Source organism: Patiria miniata, unplaced genomic scaffold, assembly GCF_015706575.1.
Source record: "Patiria miniata isolate m_02_andy unplaced genomic scaffold, ASM1570657v1 HiC_scaffold_6, whole genome shotgun sequence".
NCBI lineage: Eukaryota > Metazoa > Echinodermata > Asteroidea > Valvatida > Asterinidae > Patiria > Patiria miniata.
This window is the reverse complement of record NW_024037073.1, coordinates 8,387,338-8,404,010: the sequence shown is the minus strand read 5'-3', so window position 1 is coordinate 8,404,010 and position 16,673 is coordinate 8,387,338. Positions and strand designations below refer to the sequence as shown.

The 16,673-nt window shown below is 42.0% G+C and overlaps 1 protein-coding gene across 1 annotated transcript in view; it reads right to left on the bottom strand.

Annotated features, from left to right (window-relative positions):
- LOC119742816 (dihydropyrimidine dehydrogenase [NADP(+)]-like) overlaps positions 1–16,673 on the bottom strand; it is a 30,983-nt gene that overhangs the window by 7,490 nt on the left and 6,820 nt on the right. Inside the window, exons 2-11 of the mRNA XM_038218997.1 lie at positions 14,364–14,474; positions 12,402–12,572; positions 9,525–9,686; positions 6,470–6,748; positions 5,786–5,981; positions 4,926–5,095; positions 3,793–4,003; positions 2,926–3,110; positions 1,812–2,027; positions 988–1,221 (exon numbers count right to left, since the gene is read on the bottom strand). Of these exons, the coding sequence (XP_038074925.1) occupies positions 988–1,221; positions 1,812–2,027; positions 2,926–3,110; positions 3,793–4,003; positions 4,926–5,095; positions 5,786–5,981; positions 6,470–6,748; positions 9,525–9,686; positions 12,402–12,572; positions 14,364–14,474 (1,935 nt within the window). The remainder of the gene's footprint in view (positions 1–987; positions 1,222–1,811; positions 2,028–2,925; positions 3,111–3,792; positions 4,004–4,925; positions 5,096–5,785; positions 5,982–6,469; positions 6,749–9,524; positions 9,687–12,401; positions 12,573–14,363; positions 14,475–16,673) is intronic.

Below are 16,673 nucleotides of genomic sequence, written 5' to 3'. Positions count from 1 at the left end.
ATAACATTAAGTACTGCACATTATTTTGCCTCCATTTACAAATTTTCAAAAACAACTTTACGAATTGTTAGAAACAATTTTTGTTAAGTATTTAATTTATTTTGTTTTAATTAAAATTTGGTTATATTTAATGGGAAACTTAAAGGGCTCATTTTTGGTCAATTTTCCGGGGACAAACATATGCATCATAGACGCGCAAGCACATCAGTCGAAAAAAAGCTGAAAACTTTCGGCAAGAGTGCATTTATATGACCTCGGCATGGCATTTGGTCAAATAGTTTTGGTCATCTTTCGGAGACAGACCGACCGACCACCAAGTGACATGGAGAAGCTCCAACCAGAGCTTAATAAAAGGGAAGATACAACAATTGCAAACATCAAAAAACGAAACGATCAAATTATCACGAAATACCTTACTGGATTGTTAGGGAATGACAGTCTAAAAATTCCCGTAAAATCGTGGCTCCTGGTGTGCTGACATTTTCAAGAACACTTGTATTTTCCAACGCTGGTCGGCCGACCAGCGTTGGGGAAAATTGGCTTCTTTTCAAAATCTGCTCGTAATTTTTTCATATTTAGTTATTCAGCATTTTCTTTGCAATTGATTTATACACACCTGTGAAGGGGTACAAGCCTGCTAGACTGATTATCTGACTTTACAATTCCCCAAAGTCTATACATTGCTCTGTTTCATATTAAGTGGGGTCAGGGAACTAGACTACAAGAACATGATTGGTTTTCCAGCATCTACAAGCCCAAACCGTGAAACAAGTCAGTTTAACAATATTTGCTATAACATACTAATCCTCCAAATCCATTTATTTCTGAAAATTGCATGAAAAGCAAATGTCGTATATTCCCTTTAAAAATGGCATCATGGTACCCTCATCAATACGGTCTTTTACGTTATTATTTCAACTGTCAATAAGTTTAAAATGCAGGATTTGAATATCATGAAAAAAGTTCAATCAAATGATGCATGCAAACCTCGGCCATCTTGCCCAGTTTGACCCAGTCCTCCTTGTTGTAGCTGCACATGATACTGGCGATGATGATCTTCTCGGGGAAGTCGTCCTTGAGTTCCCTCACGCTGCGGCACCAGTAGGCGGCGGTCTTCTCGCTGACCAGCTCGATGTTGAGGAAGGAGCCTTGACCGGGGCCGAAGGTGTGGCCTGAGGTGGTGCCTCGGACAATGCGGGGGGAGACATTCGTCACTATGTCCTGCCAAAGAATGGACACTCTGTTAGGCTTAAAAAATAGTCTCCAGTTTCTGGTCTGCGCGCGTCGCCGTAGCCATGCGTGTCGGCAAAATTAAAAAGTTTTTTTTTCAAAGTAGATGATGTCTCAAAACTGCCAAACTCACTGGTTTGATTGGAATCCTGCTGCTGCACAATTCTAACGTGTTTTTAGATGGGGTTACGAACGAGTATAAGCTTTATGTGGCCTCTCTGGGCTCCCATATATTTTGCACTAAATTTAGTCGGGCACCATTTGCAGACAGTATTGTAATTTTGTAAATGTGCGTTTGGAAGCCAGACTAAGGGAGCGATGGTTGTTTATCTGGAACCTGTAGACACTTTTTAATCAGCGCAATATGTAAGGGAGCAGACTGCACATGCACGATGTTGATAAAAAGGTTCACAAAAGACAAACAGTAAATGCAATTAACTTAATTTTTTTCATACAAGGTAACTAACGAATCTGTCATTCTTACAAAACTTAAAAAGTTCAAAACTTCAACTTGGTTTTGAAAAAAAGATGGATCCTTTGCATTACTGCAGTATTTTTGACTCATCCTGTAGCATTCTTACCTTGTCCAGAGTGAAGGTTTTGGTGACCACAAATCCCCAGCCAGCTTGGAAGGCCCGTCGGATCATCGCCGCTGAGGTGGTGGGCGGGGCGCTGGCCAAGCCAAAGGGGTTCTCAAACTTGAGGCCGCAGATCACCGTACTCAGGTCAACCAGGTCAATGGGACTGTAGAACTTTGGTAAGGTGGGGGTGGCCGACACGTGTAGACCGTGGAGGGACTGAAAGAAACAGTCAATTCATTAACCCTAACGAACCTGAATCCATCAAAATCCTCGACCCTGTTTTGGAGGATTTTGGCGGTTTCAGGATATCCCCATATTGAGCAGTTGGGGGACTTTAATGGATTCAGGACAGTTAAAGCCTAGTGGTACTACAAGATATTGATGGATTCAGGATACCTCCATATTGAGCAGTTGGGGGACTTTGATGGATTCAGGACAGTAAGCCTAGCAGTACTGCAGGATTTTGATGGATTCAGGCTACCTCCATATTGAGCAGTTGGGGGACTTTGATGGATTCAGGACAGTAAGCCTACAGTACTGCAGGATTTTGATGGATTCAGGATATCTCCATATTGAGCAGTTGGGGGACTTTAATGGATTCAGGACAGTTAAAGCCCAGCGGTACTGCAGGATATTGATGGATTCAGGCTACCTCCATATTGAGCAGTTGGGAGACTTTGATGGATTCAGGATCTCAACAGTTTAACTTCTTGGCTACATGTTTGGTGTGTACGAGGTATATGTACTACACTTGAATTATGATGGACTCACTGGTGGATTCTGATGGACTCAGGACACCAACATATTTTTGCATGACAAATTGGTGGATTTGGCGGATTCAGGATACTTTCTATAAAAGTGCTCAAGGGGTTAGGGTTAATGATTTTCTTAATTTTCAAATTCCTGCTGTTTTTAGGGATGTAGTGGCCTTGTGGTCTGGTGCCCAGAACCCAAGATCTTATGGGTTATTCTGCAGATTATGGGAACCCAAATTTACCGAATGACCCATATGAATAGCCCACCAAACTAGCATGCCCATGTACTGCCATTCAATATTGAAGCCTGGCCTACAGGCAATATCTACAAGAGAGTGAATGTCTTTTAATGTCCGTACCTGCAAGTATTTATGCAGATACCAGGCGGCTGTTTTCCCATCGTTGACCGACTCCACGGTGGTGTTGGCCTGACCAGCCAGGTCACCGCCACAGAAGATCCACGGCTCGCTGGACTGCATGGTGTCAGGGCTGACCTCCGGTAAACCCCAGGAGTTGAACTGGATGGGGGACATGGCCGCTTTGACTGGGGGGGGGGGGGGGTGACAAAGAAACATTAACTTCCAAGAGAAATGGAAGACTTCAAAGAAAACTGTACTTTATTTGTGAGCATGTGTGGTCTAGCGGTAGAGCACAGGCCTCATGATCGTGAGATTGTGGGTTCGAGCCCCGCCGTGGCCATGCGTGTTGTGCCCTTGAGTAAGGCGCTTTACCTCAATTACTCCTCTCAACCCAGGTGTTAAATGGGTACCGGCATTATTCAATGCTGGGAAGGTAACAGACTCGCTGTGGAGGAGGTGTGGCGATCCCCTCACAGCAGCATTTCATGGACTCACTGGCCCAATCGCTTTGAAAGAGAGATGGGCACTCCGTTCCTGTGAACACAGGTTCGTCCCCTGTACATCTCAAAATGCATCTCATTATGTACATATTTTTCAATAACAATGTTCGGCACGTTTTGTACACAAAAATTCGGTAAAGCCGAATGTTCAGTATAGCAGTGTTCGGTACGACGACGTTCCACTGTACATGATCTATTTCCAGGCAAGCTGCTCCTCGTTTAAGTCACAAGTGAGTTAGATAACCAGCCTTGTTCACAAGGGGGAGTCAGTCAGTACGATTGTACACCAAGAACAGATAGCTATCAAGAGGAAACTAGCAAAAGTGCTAACAAATGTGTCTATTAATTCGCCCAAGCAGTAGCCTACCTTGCTGATCATGGAGCGTTGAGCCGAATGCCGAGATGATGTAATCTGCCTTGAGACGGACTGTCTGCTCCTCGTCCTCCACCCACTTGCCGTTCTCATCCTGCTCAGTGCGACATAGCTCCAGGCCCGTGATGCGATCAGCCTTCATGATGACCTTCCGTGGAGACAGGAACGGCATGAACTCGCATCGCTCCTCTCTGGCTAGCTCCATCTATCAGAAACACAAAATGCCATAAGCAATAAGAACAGGGTTACAAATTGTCTACTCTCATTTCAAAATGTTAAAGAAGATAAAGGGTCTGTCCTCGCCATATGGAACATTATGTACATATTGACCAGGTGTGTGGTCACTAGAGTACTAGGTCACTATTTCCTCAGGCCTGAGAGGTATATAGACATGCACTAGTGACCGAACAATTGGTCAATATGTGACAAATGGACATTTTATGAAATTCTTGGTGAAATTTCATTCACCAAAATGACCAAGAGTAGTGGTCAATATCAGAGTTGGCCACAGAACATTTCCTGACCGCTTGCTATATTTGTCAAACAATTGAAGTTGCATTTCTCATGCTATTTTTGATTTTCATCCCACAAAATAGATTCCTTTGCTAAATTATTTCCAGCAATTCGAAAGTTGTTCACTTTTGAATGAGACAGCGACACTAAAAAACCAATTGGCCCACGAACATTCAATTATTAATTTTCAAATTTTGAATCTGTCTGTGCCGTAAATTGAAACTTTATTTCAGAGGGTTGCACACGCCAAACAGAGAGGGGGAAAAAATTATTAGTTCGAATAAACATTCAAGTTGAAAATTTAAATTAAAAAAAAAATGAATTTGTTGAAGAACTTGTTGGAAAGCAACTTCAACGGTTAAAATATGACTGTTGATGCATTCTAAGAAAGTGAAGGAATTTAACATGTGACAAAAAATTAATTGTTTAAGTTCATTTTGTCAGATCAGATTTTGTAAGTGATTTCATCGTCTAAAATAGGCTAGATTTTTTTAGCTGGGGGTGGGGGTTTGGGGTGGGGGTAGGGGGATGGGTTGGGGGAATGAGGGTGGGGATTGGGGGTAGGGGGATGGGTAGGGGTATGGGTGGGGGTAGGGAGCGTATATATTACTGACCTCTTCAGGCACAGCTCTGATGGTGGTAAAGCCTTTACGGAAGACGATATACACCCTCTTAGCACCGCAGCGGAGCGCCGAGGTGGCACAGTCAAAGGCCGTGTCACCAGCGCCTAGGACGATGACGTTACCATGGAGCTGGGGAAGCTGAGATTTACAGCTGCACATACCTGGTGTACGGAAGAAAAATTACATGGTTTGAGTGCAAAATTATTGGTCCTGAAGTGTTGGCTGATTTGACTACCTCCGGACACAAGGCAGAGGGAGATAGTCAAAACCCTGAAAACAAAGGCATGTCGTATATGAGTTAGCCATAATCCCTCAGGGTATTTTGGCTAGAAACGCTGCAGAACGCAGCAAATACAACACTTGTCAAAATGACAAGTCTGCCCAGTGTAGCAAGATCCATCAGGTCAAAAGTCTCAAGACCACAATGCCTTAGAGTCTGTGGTCACCAAATGCAGCAGCAGACAGCACTAGCATTGTTCACTGACACTAGCTCTCATTGTTTCAGAATTGCAGTAAGACAGGGTGATATTACAGCGGCAGTGCTTGATGGAACCCCACTTGGATATGGCCGCGGTGTCAGCAGACCCAAACTCCGTTGGATCGACGGCCTCACCAAGTGGAGTGGCCTCAGCTTATTGGCTGAACTAACTGTTGCAGCACTGCACCGACGCAAAGTTACCCCTGCACTAGCCACACAACTCAGAAGAAAAGGACGGTTGTAGCGTCAACGGGCAGTAGCCTACGAAGTCTGATGATGATGATGATGATGATGACTGTTCAGATAGCAGGAGGGTCAGTGAATAGATACAATGTAACACAATGTAATACAGTTGTTGATTGGATAAGTTTACCTGCTTTGCTAGCTTTGGCAACTACCGGTAAGTAATCCTTGGATGTATAGAAGCCCTGCTCCTTGGTCAACCGCTCAAAGATGGGAATGCGCTTAGCCTGGGGGAGTCCGATTCCTAGGAAGACGCCCTCGTACCCAGAATCTTTCAGTGACTGGAGTGTCAATCCATTGTCTCCTAGGCCTTTGCCAAGCTCAATCTGTCAGTAAAATGAGGATAGGATTTGTACGATCACAGACATGAGTACTAGCAAAGCCACTATGGATTATAAGTAATTAGTGTTGTGTTCTTTCCTAGGAACTAACTGACCCTGTTTTACCACTGTGCCTTGGATATTATTTTTTTGCATGGCTTTTATTTCATGAACGGGTCGTTTAAAAATGTGCAAATAAGTTTTCAACTTGGAGGCTATTTACAATTATGTTTCTAAATTTTGAATTTATTTTCCAATTGGTCTGACCTGTATCATTGGTTTAGCCGGGTTTACCACACCATTCAAAGCAGTCAATATTTAGAAACTACAAATCGAGACGGACTGGTTGAGCTGGACGAACAGACTTTGCAGTGGTTAACTTCAACAGATGTTCCTGTGTGATCAACATGGAGGATTCATACAAACGACGACTATCTATTCCATACAACAGGAATGGGACTGACTCAAAGACCGTCTCGATTTCAAAAGCTCACCTTCACACCAAGGTCTTTCATCATGTCCACCTCAAACGAGACCACGTCGTACGCCAGTCGGAACTGGGGGATCTCAGAGGAGCTCAGCCCACCGATGTAGTCCTCCTTCTCGTAGATGGTCAGGTCCGTGTAGCCCAGCCGGGCCAGGAAGGTCGCACAGCTGATGCTGGCCGGTCCGCAGCCAATCAGGGCCACCTTGGTGTGGTAGCTCTCAGGTAGCTGGTTGGGAGGGGGCAGGCTTGGGTTCCGAATTTGGGGGATTTTCATGAACTTGAAGACCTGTGGAGGGAATCCAGGGTGTCGGTTCAGAAAAACTACATGTTCATGGTCTCGTAGGCATAGTTTTCTACAGAGGGTAACTTTCAAAGATACAGGGTGAGTCACAAAAAACAGAACCCAAACCCCAAAAATTATATTTCATATTTTAAAAAGACATGTAGCACAAAAAATAATAATGACTGGAAAACTACTTTTAGATGAAAAAACATTACTGAAATTGATCTATGCGTTCAGAGAATATCTTCATTTAAACACAATGACCCCAAAACCTCTTTCGACCAAAACTGCGATTTCAAGAATCGTCGCTACAATTGTCTTCAATCATCACCAGCGATAAAACCTCATAAAAGTTACAAATATTCAACAAAATCCTTTTGAAGGCCCGTCTTAAAAAAAAAAGGGATTTTTATAAATCATACTGTTTGCCTGACCATGGTTGTTAATAAAGATATTTTTAGTACAGTTGTTGACAGAATGAAATTTGCTTTCCAGTCATTATCACTTTTAGTGCTAAGTTTTTTTTACAATATGAGACATATTTTTGGGGGTTTGGGTTTTGCTTTTTTTGACTCAGCCTGTATTATCCTTTCGGACACTGTTTCTGATTTTGACAGCTTGGGACACCATTTTCATTGGCGATTTTAAGAAAACAAAATACATATGAAAGAAATATTGTTTCTTTCTAATGAAGCAAGTTTGGCCAGTTTTTAAAAATTTTGGCTGAAACTCAGGTCACAGCACAGTGTGATGTTTGAATAAAATCAAAAGTTCCCCAACATTCATATACAGGGTGAGTAAAAAAAAACGAAACCCAAATGTCGGGACCGTTGTTTTAGTGAAGTTCTGCATGTAGTATTTTCAAATCTAGAATATGAAAGCCCAATTCATAAGCTTTCTTTTAGTACAAGAATCATTCAAATCACTTATGTACTTTTCAAGTTACAGAGTTTTACACACAACCACTGTTTTAAAGTTCTGTCCACAGATCACTAAAAAGGTGTGCGTTCTTTCAGCAAAATGAAAACAATTCACACACATCCTTATGTGATTTGTTTTCGTTTTGCTGAAAAAACACTAAACATTGTGATCAGTGGACAGAACCTTAAAACGGTGGTTGTGTTTAAAACTCTTAACGCCTTAACCTGTGGGTCTCTTCCTGTTGCGTTACAGAATTGGCGAACTTTTCGCACAGAATTTTCTGTATTTTTCTTCCTGCTGATGCTGTCCTGTTCAAATTTCTGATCTCAACTTTGAAACATGAGAGAAACCTCTTCTTTGGAGGCGACCTGTTGTCATCTGCCGACATTATTACGGTGAAATTACGGCGAATTTGCACAGTTAAAAAAAGCGAATAGTGACGAATGATGTAAACAACAATGGCGGTCATAGCAGAAATATTGCTTCACTGTCCCCCGTGGCACATCTAGTAAAAAACATGTACATAGTAACAGCATAGCTACATCCTCATACCCGACATCACACAAATATAATCGTGACCTATTGAGGCAAAATGAAGAGTTTCCCCCAAAACCTTGTTTTGCGTAATCCACGCCTGAAATCGGATATGCTAGAAAAATCATGTCAAAATCGATATTGATTGTTTTGTATTTTTGAGTAGCCAAGGCATCCAAGATTCATGCTATGCATTTTTGTTGAGAAATAATACCCACAAAAGTGGACAAACTGAAGAACGTTTTTCACTGCCGTTGGCGGCACAATGCCTGTCTTTTTTTCAAAGCCGTTTTTCTCAAAATGAACTAGCAAAACTTGACAAGACACTGTTGAAGTTCCTGCGTCAAATCTTTGGAATAAATTTGGTATCATTGGAAAGCCAATGATTTGCACTTTAACATGATGTACACAACGTGAAAAGTCAAAGGTGGGGGTTATTCCTCATTATGCTATGGCAGGACACAGAACGCCATGGAAATGAGGTTTCAACAGCGGGAAAGAAAAAGCTAATGTACCGTGAGGGGTGCATCACTTATGTACCAGGCATGCGTGGCCTTCATCGCTGTACATGTGTGTTTGTGGCATGACACGTTTGATCGACGATGGTATAGCAAATCATATTGTAATACCTCGGTAATAGATCGTGATGTTTCATTGGGTGAGAACCGAGCATGTGATGTGCCACAAACACGCATGTATGGTGTCAGGGTACACCCCATGGTGAATGAGTGATGTACCCCACGGGGGACATTACCTTGATCGTCCCCACTGTTGAACGTGTTGTTTCTATCGCCTTGTATAATAGAAATAGGCCTGGTAAGAGGCTTCAGACAACGCGCACACATACACACACGCGTACGCATGTCGGATGGACGCGCGCGCATAGAACATGGTCGCAGATGGATTGGCTCGTAACTGGGCAGCGATTGATGTATTGGTCTATTCAGTGAAAAGGTAAATTAATTTGTGTTCCCGTGCAGTGAAAAAAAATAGATTGTGCGAATATTCACGGTGCAGTAATCGCGGATCTTTTCAAAATAATACTTCCGCTATTACTGCACGACAACTGGAGGAAATCCACAATTTCAGACGCTTGGAATCTATTACCATGGTATAACAAAACAATTGTTGCCTGCTGCGATTGGGGTCCATGGGTTTTGAAAACCCTTGGGGGCAAATGGCACCCTCGGCTTTGCCTCACCATGGACCCCATCACTACAGGCAGCAATGGAATATTGTGACATCAGAACTGTGGTACATGTTGGTTTGCGAAAAAGCGATATCTTACAACCTCTTCTTTCAAGGATTATTCAAAGTATCTTACCTCGGTGGCAAACTGCTGTAGTCCGCCGATGTTGATAGCGCCCTCTTCTGACGCATGGAGGTTACATCCTCCGACGCAGAGGTCACTGGTAGGGCATACCATACCACAGGTCAGACCCAGGGGATTATCTGAGAAGATTGCCTTAGATGCTCCATAGTAGTTCTGAAACGGGATATTTGCAAAACAAAATCTTGATACACTTGTCATAATAAAAAACCTGTTCTGACAAGGTTTTTGTTTTTTACACACACATACACAAAGTTAATTGTAAAACAAATTTTGAGGTAAAATTTACTGTAATTTTTACATGTCGATATATAGCCGACTACCCGTCCTAAATCACATTTGCAAACCTCCGTGGTTCGTGACATCCTTCAAACGTTGACAATAACAATCAAAACGGTCACCGCACTCTGGACAGACAGTAATGCATAATTCATGACTTCATTAACATAACAATAGTGCACTTTCCACGCCTATCTCATTAACTTACCTTCACCCAAGTGATTTCGCTGCGGCGAAAACACGTTTTCTACGGTCGTTAGCAACCCCGGAAATAACGCGGCGACCGGAACGGTCAAAACGCAGTGATCTTTATGAGAAGCAGCCTAAATTGGGGGCAGTATTTGAAAAGAAGCCAATTTTTTTTTCCAACGCTGGTCAGCCGACCAGCATTAGAAATTGTTACAAAAATACCACTTTTCTTGAAACAGTCAGCACACCAGGTGCCATGATTTTACAGGATGCTTTGGACTGTCATTCACTTACAGTCCAGTAAGGTATTTCATAATAATTTGGTAATTTAGTTTTTTGATGTTTGCAAATAATGCATTCCCTTTAAAATAATAAATACATGTATTTGTTGTTACATTTTAACACATGTTGTATACTGGAGCTCCTGCAGAGTGTGTGGTTTTATAATGATGTGGTTTTCTTCAAAATGACAGCATGCCAGAAAGCATAATTTCACAGCGAGTTTAGTGCCATTACTATCTTTAAACCAAGTCAGCTTTTGAACAATATCTTTGTCAGTTACTTTTTGGATAGCAGCAAATGAAATACAATGTACTCTACCTTTAACTGTTATCTGTTTAAAGGGAATATACATCATTTGCTTTTGCTGTAATTTTCAGAAATGGATGGAATTGGGGGGTTGGAAATATATAGCAAATATAGTTACACTGACTTTTTTGAGGTTTTGGGTTCGAAAATGCTATAAAAACCAAGAAAAACAATCATTTTCCTGTAGTCTGGTTCCCTGACTCCATATAAGAAGAAACAGAGCAGTTTACATACATTGGGGAATTGTAAGGTCAGGGAACCAGTCTAGCTGGCTCGTACCCGTTCATAGGTTTGTAATCGATTGCAAACAAGTGCGATGGTCAATTGGGGCCAGTATTTGAAAAAAGCCAGTTTTTTCCAACGCTGATCGGCCGATCAGCGTTGGAAATTGATACAAAAATACCACTTTTTTTGAAAATGACAGTATACCAGGTGCCATGATTTTACAGGATGCTTTACACTGTCATTCACTAACAGTCCAGCAAGGTATTTCAAAATGATTTGGTAGTTTTATTTTTTGATGTTTGCAAATGTTGTGTTTTCCCTTTAACTGAAACCTTGAAAAAAAATAGAGTTACCAACCAAATCATTATGTGATTTCATACACACATTTTGATGGCACGGGCCACTTATACATGCACATGTAATCAGCTACAAAGAAGCGTGTTATGTTTGGTATAATTTGCGTCTGTGACTGATTCATGTTATTTCCTGGAAATTTTGTAATTGTATCAAATTCCTGAAGCTCAAAATTCCTGAGAAGTTGGGCTAGGCAGGAAATGCAGGTAGGGCTCGAAACAGTCACTAAATGATTGATTTAATACAGGGTCCAATTGCACAGCCCTGCTAACCCACAGAATTCCACAAATAAATTTCAAAATGGCAATACAAAGGCTCAAATATGAAAGTAAATGCAACCCAAAGATGTGCTTGAAAGATTCTATTGCTAAAAAATGACTGTACGGATTTCTGAATTCATTGTTGTGTGACCGTAACCTGCCACAGTTAATTACAAAATAGTCATGTCACTTAATGCTGAACAATAAGATATACACTGCTGTATTATATTGTGATCTACAGAAGTATGTGAGTTGTGAACTGTGTATATAATCATTGTAGTGTGCAGTCTGGTAAAAAGTGCATTAGTCATATGCGTTTTTTTTATTAGACATACATGTACAAGAGCTTTTGTTTGGCACAATAAAGCCTGCCCAACCAATAAACCCAAGGGCATCAATCGCTTTTCAAAGGTTTTTTTTTTTTGGGGGGGAAATACCTTGATCAGAACTAATGCAAGCGTGAAGCGCTAACGGCATGGGGTTCGGGGCCCGCTTAAGGGCCCCAAACATTTGTGGATTCTAGGCGCTCTGTGGTGCGATCTGAGGCAATTTCCGGCTAATTTAACAATTTTTCTTCAGCAAAAGATTATCATTTAAACATCATTTTCAAGTTTGGAATAATTGAATCAGCTATTCTGAGCTATAGAATCATGCTGCAATTTTTATTTGGAGACAAAAAAGTGGGGGGGGGGGAACAGGAGCATGCCCCCGAAACATTTTTGGATTATAGACCCTCTGTGATACAATCTGAGGCAATTTCTGACCAATTTAACAAAAAAAATTTGCAAAAGATTATCATTTAAACATCATTTTCAAGTTTGGAGTCATTGAATCAGCTATTCTGAGCTATAGAATCATATACAGGCTACAATTTTTATTCAGGGACGAAAAAAGTGGGGGGACAAACGATATGATATCCCCCACTTTAAAAAGTTGGGGGACTTGACCCCCCCTAAAACCTGACATGTCCACTTACCTTGTTGGCAATACTGGTGATGAAAGATTTGACATCAAGCTGTGTAGGGCAGCTTTTCTGGCAGGGCGCGTCGGCGCATTTCAGGCATCGTGCGGCCTCCTTCAGTGCTGCCCTCTCACTAAGCGTGGTGTGCTTGATGTCGTCAAAGTTGTTGTCCAGATCCCCACATGTCTGTTGGGAAAAAAAGTGTTTTTCAATATGTTTCTTTGGGGATAAAAAAAAAAAATTCTGATGTTCAAAATAGACATGTGGCCAGGCCCATTGCAGCCGTGAGCATTGGGGGGGGGGGGGGGGGGGGGCATAGTACCAACTACGGAGGCCCATTACCATAAAAAATACAAAATACATATGTATGGCTTTTGCCGGGGGGGGGGGGGGGGGGGGCAAGTGCTCGCCAAGGGGGGCCCGGCCCCACCAGGCCCCCCTTGGCGACCGGCCTGCATGTGGCACTAATGACAGACAGGGACCAGCCTAGACAGTTTAATTTGTACCTGACTGACTGAATGACTGACTCTCTGTCTGACTGTCACTTGAGATTTAGCCTGGTACCATAGTTGGCTGATGAAGAGAGTGCTATTGTATACCCCATAATAGGTTAAATCCAGCCTGAGTTCAGGGGGGGGGGCCCATAGTACCAACTAGGGAGGCCCACTACCATAAAAAATACAAAATACATATGTTGCTTTTGCCGTTGGGGGGCAAGTGCTCACCAAGGGGGGCCAAGTGCTCGCCAAGGGGGGGGGGGGGGGGGGGGGGGGGGGGGGGGGGGGGGGGGGGGGGGGGGGGGGGGCGCGCGCTAAGTGCTTGCCAAGGGGGCCTGGCCCCACCAGGCCCCCTTTGGCGACGGGCCTGCAGGTGGCACTTATGACAGACAGGGACCAGCCTAGACAGTCCAATATGAGACCCATTATGTGGCACCAGGGTTTACAAGGTGCTGCGGCCACTGCCAGAAACACCAGGGCGAACCCCTTCTCTTAGCGACAAGTGTTACTGGGTTCTCGCATTACACAACACACGGGACCTACGGCTTTACGTCCCATCCGAAGGACGAGGCAATAGTGGTAAAGTGCCTTGCTCAAGAGCACTTAAGCACCACGTTCCCACGGTCAGGATTCGAACCCGTGTACCACGGCACACGAGTTGAACACCCTAACCATTGGACCACAGCACCCCACTAATAATAATAAAACTAGGATCTTGGTCTCTCAATTTTTGCTATAAACTATAAACATTGGACTCTCAGTTTTTGCTATAAACATTGCAAGCTTTGAACAATTATCCTCACCATATAACTGGTTTTGTATTTTAGAAAATACCGTACTGTGGATCTTATTTTTAAAAGCGTTACGTACGTAACGAAGGACAGACATTTTAGATAAGGTCACAAAGTAAGCGTAACATTTAATGATCCCCTAATGTTGTCTGATTTAAGAAGATGCCTACCCTGGAGGAATGCCATCAGTCAAAACCTAGAAAACTTGGAGTCAATGTGAAGAATTATTTGATATTTTATAATTAGGATTCATACGTACGAACAGACTGGACATTTGTCACAAAATGTCTGTCCCAGTTCGTACATAACCCTAATCACATCATAACTTTGAAACCAGTGCAATAACTGTTAAAATTTTCGCTTGATAGCAATTAAGATGGGTTGATAATGTCAAATGAAAGTGCCTATTAGAAACTTTGTCCTAATATAAGCACCCTTTTCCTTGCAATGTGTCTGTCCATGTTACGTGCGTATAAACACAGAAAAAAGACCAAATTTGCAAGTTTTCATGCTACGAATTCGCAAAAGCTTAACACATTCAACTTCAGTGAATTTCGCAGCAAACGTTTCCTAACATGAAATTCACTTTGCACTTGCATCCATGTGAAGCTTGACCCGGCTCTAAATGTAGTCAATTTGGATATGTACTACAGTCATGACAGTAGAGATGCATTCTGTGACAACCTTACCGCACAGGCCTGGGGTCCATTGCGCTTCCAATGCTTGCGACTACCCTTCGTCGTCTTGGTGGTGACCAGGCTAGCGTGCTTCAATACTCGCGGATTCAGCGCCAGTAGATTCTGTAGTTTGTGGTGAAACAAAACAAAAACCATGAATTATCCTGTTTTTCGAAAATGTCATTCCAAGGGGAGCAGATGAAATGGCAACAGTACTGAAACACTAGCGGGTACCTGACTTATTCAGGCTACTGCAGTGCACCTGCCAATCAATTAAGAAGTCAACACAAAATACAAATTTATCTGGTTAATTAACACCAACTTTCCCAATTCCTCCAAAATCCTCTATGCAAAATGGAGGCTTTTGCAGGATTGAGGCTGCATGTATATATGGCAAAAATGTATGGCTGATTTTGGAGGATGCATTGTGTCAAGGTCTTGGGCCGGACCTTGTGTTGTTTATTTTATGCTCAGCCATGCATAAATTTAGGCCTAGATGTAGATTATACTTGAAATCATCTGCACTGCTCCAGGATGTCACTGGCTCTGCCTCAACATATTGACAGTGATTGCTGGAGGATTTTGCAGGATTGGGGCTGTGGTCACCCCTCCAAGGACCACATTTAAGAAATAACGGAGGATTTTTGCAGGATTGATGCTGTATGCTATTTTTACATGGAGGCAATTGGAGGATTTTGCAGGATTGAGGTTATATCCTAGCAAAAAGGCATGGGGACATATAGGTTAATGAAGACTATTCAAGTGAGTAAAAAGGTGTTCACTAAAATGTTCTACATTGTACAAGTAATGTTCTGCAGCCGAATTTACGTAAGTAGCTAAAGGCAAAAAAGTTCTGCTTTCGATTACACGGCATTTGAAAATAGGGTAGGACATGTTGGTAGGGAAATGTTTTATTGTTGCAAATTTTGTTTGTGTACGATCATATGGAGTTGTCTGCGTGTAGTCAAGTGTAAAAGGTAGTAAATGATGGTTTTGTTTTGTTTTTCCCTAAATTCTCACACACAAAAATTAGGGTAGGGGCTGTCAATATACGGTAGGTACATGTAGGGTAACTGGAAGCAGAAGTAATTTTTTTTTTTTGGCCTAAGATCCACACAACAAATAAATTTCAATGAAGAAAATACAGAACAGAATTCTAATTGACACAGGCTCTTAATGACAATTCAATATGAGCTTAACCCTTATCCTGCTAAATGCAACAGAAAGCAACAAAGGTAAACAGTTGTTGCATACTGTTGCATTTTTTTAGCAGTACACTCTAGTCCCGTGCTTTGTTGCATTTAGCAGGGTAACTGCTCATAGGTCCAAGGCAATTCAACGTAATCCACTGTTGCAGTTGGTTGCATTTAGCAGGGCAACTGCTTGGTGCCAAGGCTGGTATGCATTGGGTTCACTGCACATTGCAACAGAAACCACTGTTGCAATTTGTTGCATTTAGCAGGGTTCTCTTTTCAGCCGAGTTGCATTTTGTTGCATTTGGCAGGGTGGCCAGAGAAAACCTCTTGGGGTAAGGGTTAATGTACTTTAGCTCATTATTAGCATTCAAATTGAAGTACATGTGTATTTTCAGATGTCATTATTTTTTTGCCATCTGAGTACCTGACTATTGACGTCAGGAACTGGTTTTAGATTATGGGATCGGGTTATTCGGGTACCCGTAACCAACTTTACAAATGAAAGGTTTTGAATGTCATTTGTGGGGAGTTTTCAAAATACAGGAAAACAAAACATATTTCACGTTTTTTGATTGCTGCTCATGAAAGTTGCAATTTACACCGTAAGCTATAAATAAAGCTTACTGTACACACTTGCATTGATGCACAGATGTGGTAGTATTATCATGCAGACCTTTATGGGACTGGTTTTTTTTAAAGGGAATGTACATCATTGGCTTTTGCTGTAATTTTCAGAAATGAACTATTTGGGTGGTTAGTATAATAGATCACATATTGTTACACTGACATGTTTGAAGTTTTGTGTTCGAAAATGCTGGAAAAAACCAAGAAAAACAAAAATATTCAAGTAGTCTGGTTCCCTGGCTCCACTAAAGATGAAAAAGATAAAAAAATGCCGGAAAATTGTAAGGTACTTGGAACCAGTCTAGCTGGCCTGCAACCGTTCATGAACATGGAACCAATAGCAAAACAAAATTTAGACTAAAAAAAAAATGGTAAATTTGGAGCAGTAGTTGAAAAATAGTTCGGTTTTGCCAACGGTGGTCGGCTGACCACCGTTGGAAATGTATACAAATATACCATTTTCTTGAAAATGACTTCACACCAGGTGCCATAATTTTACAGG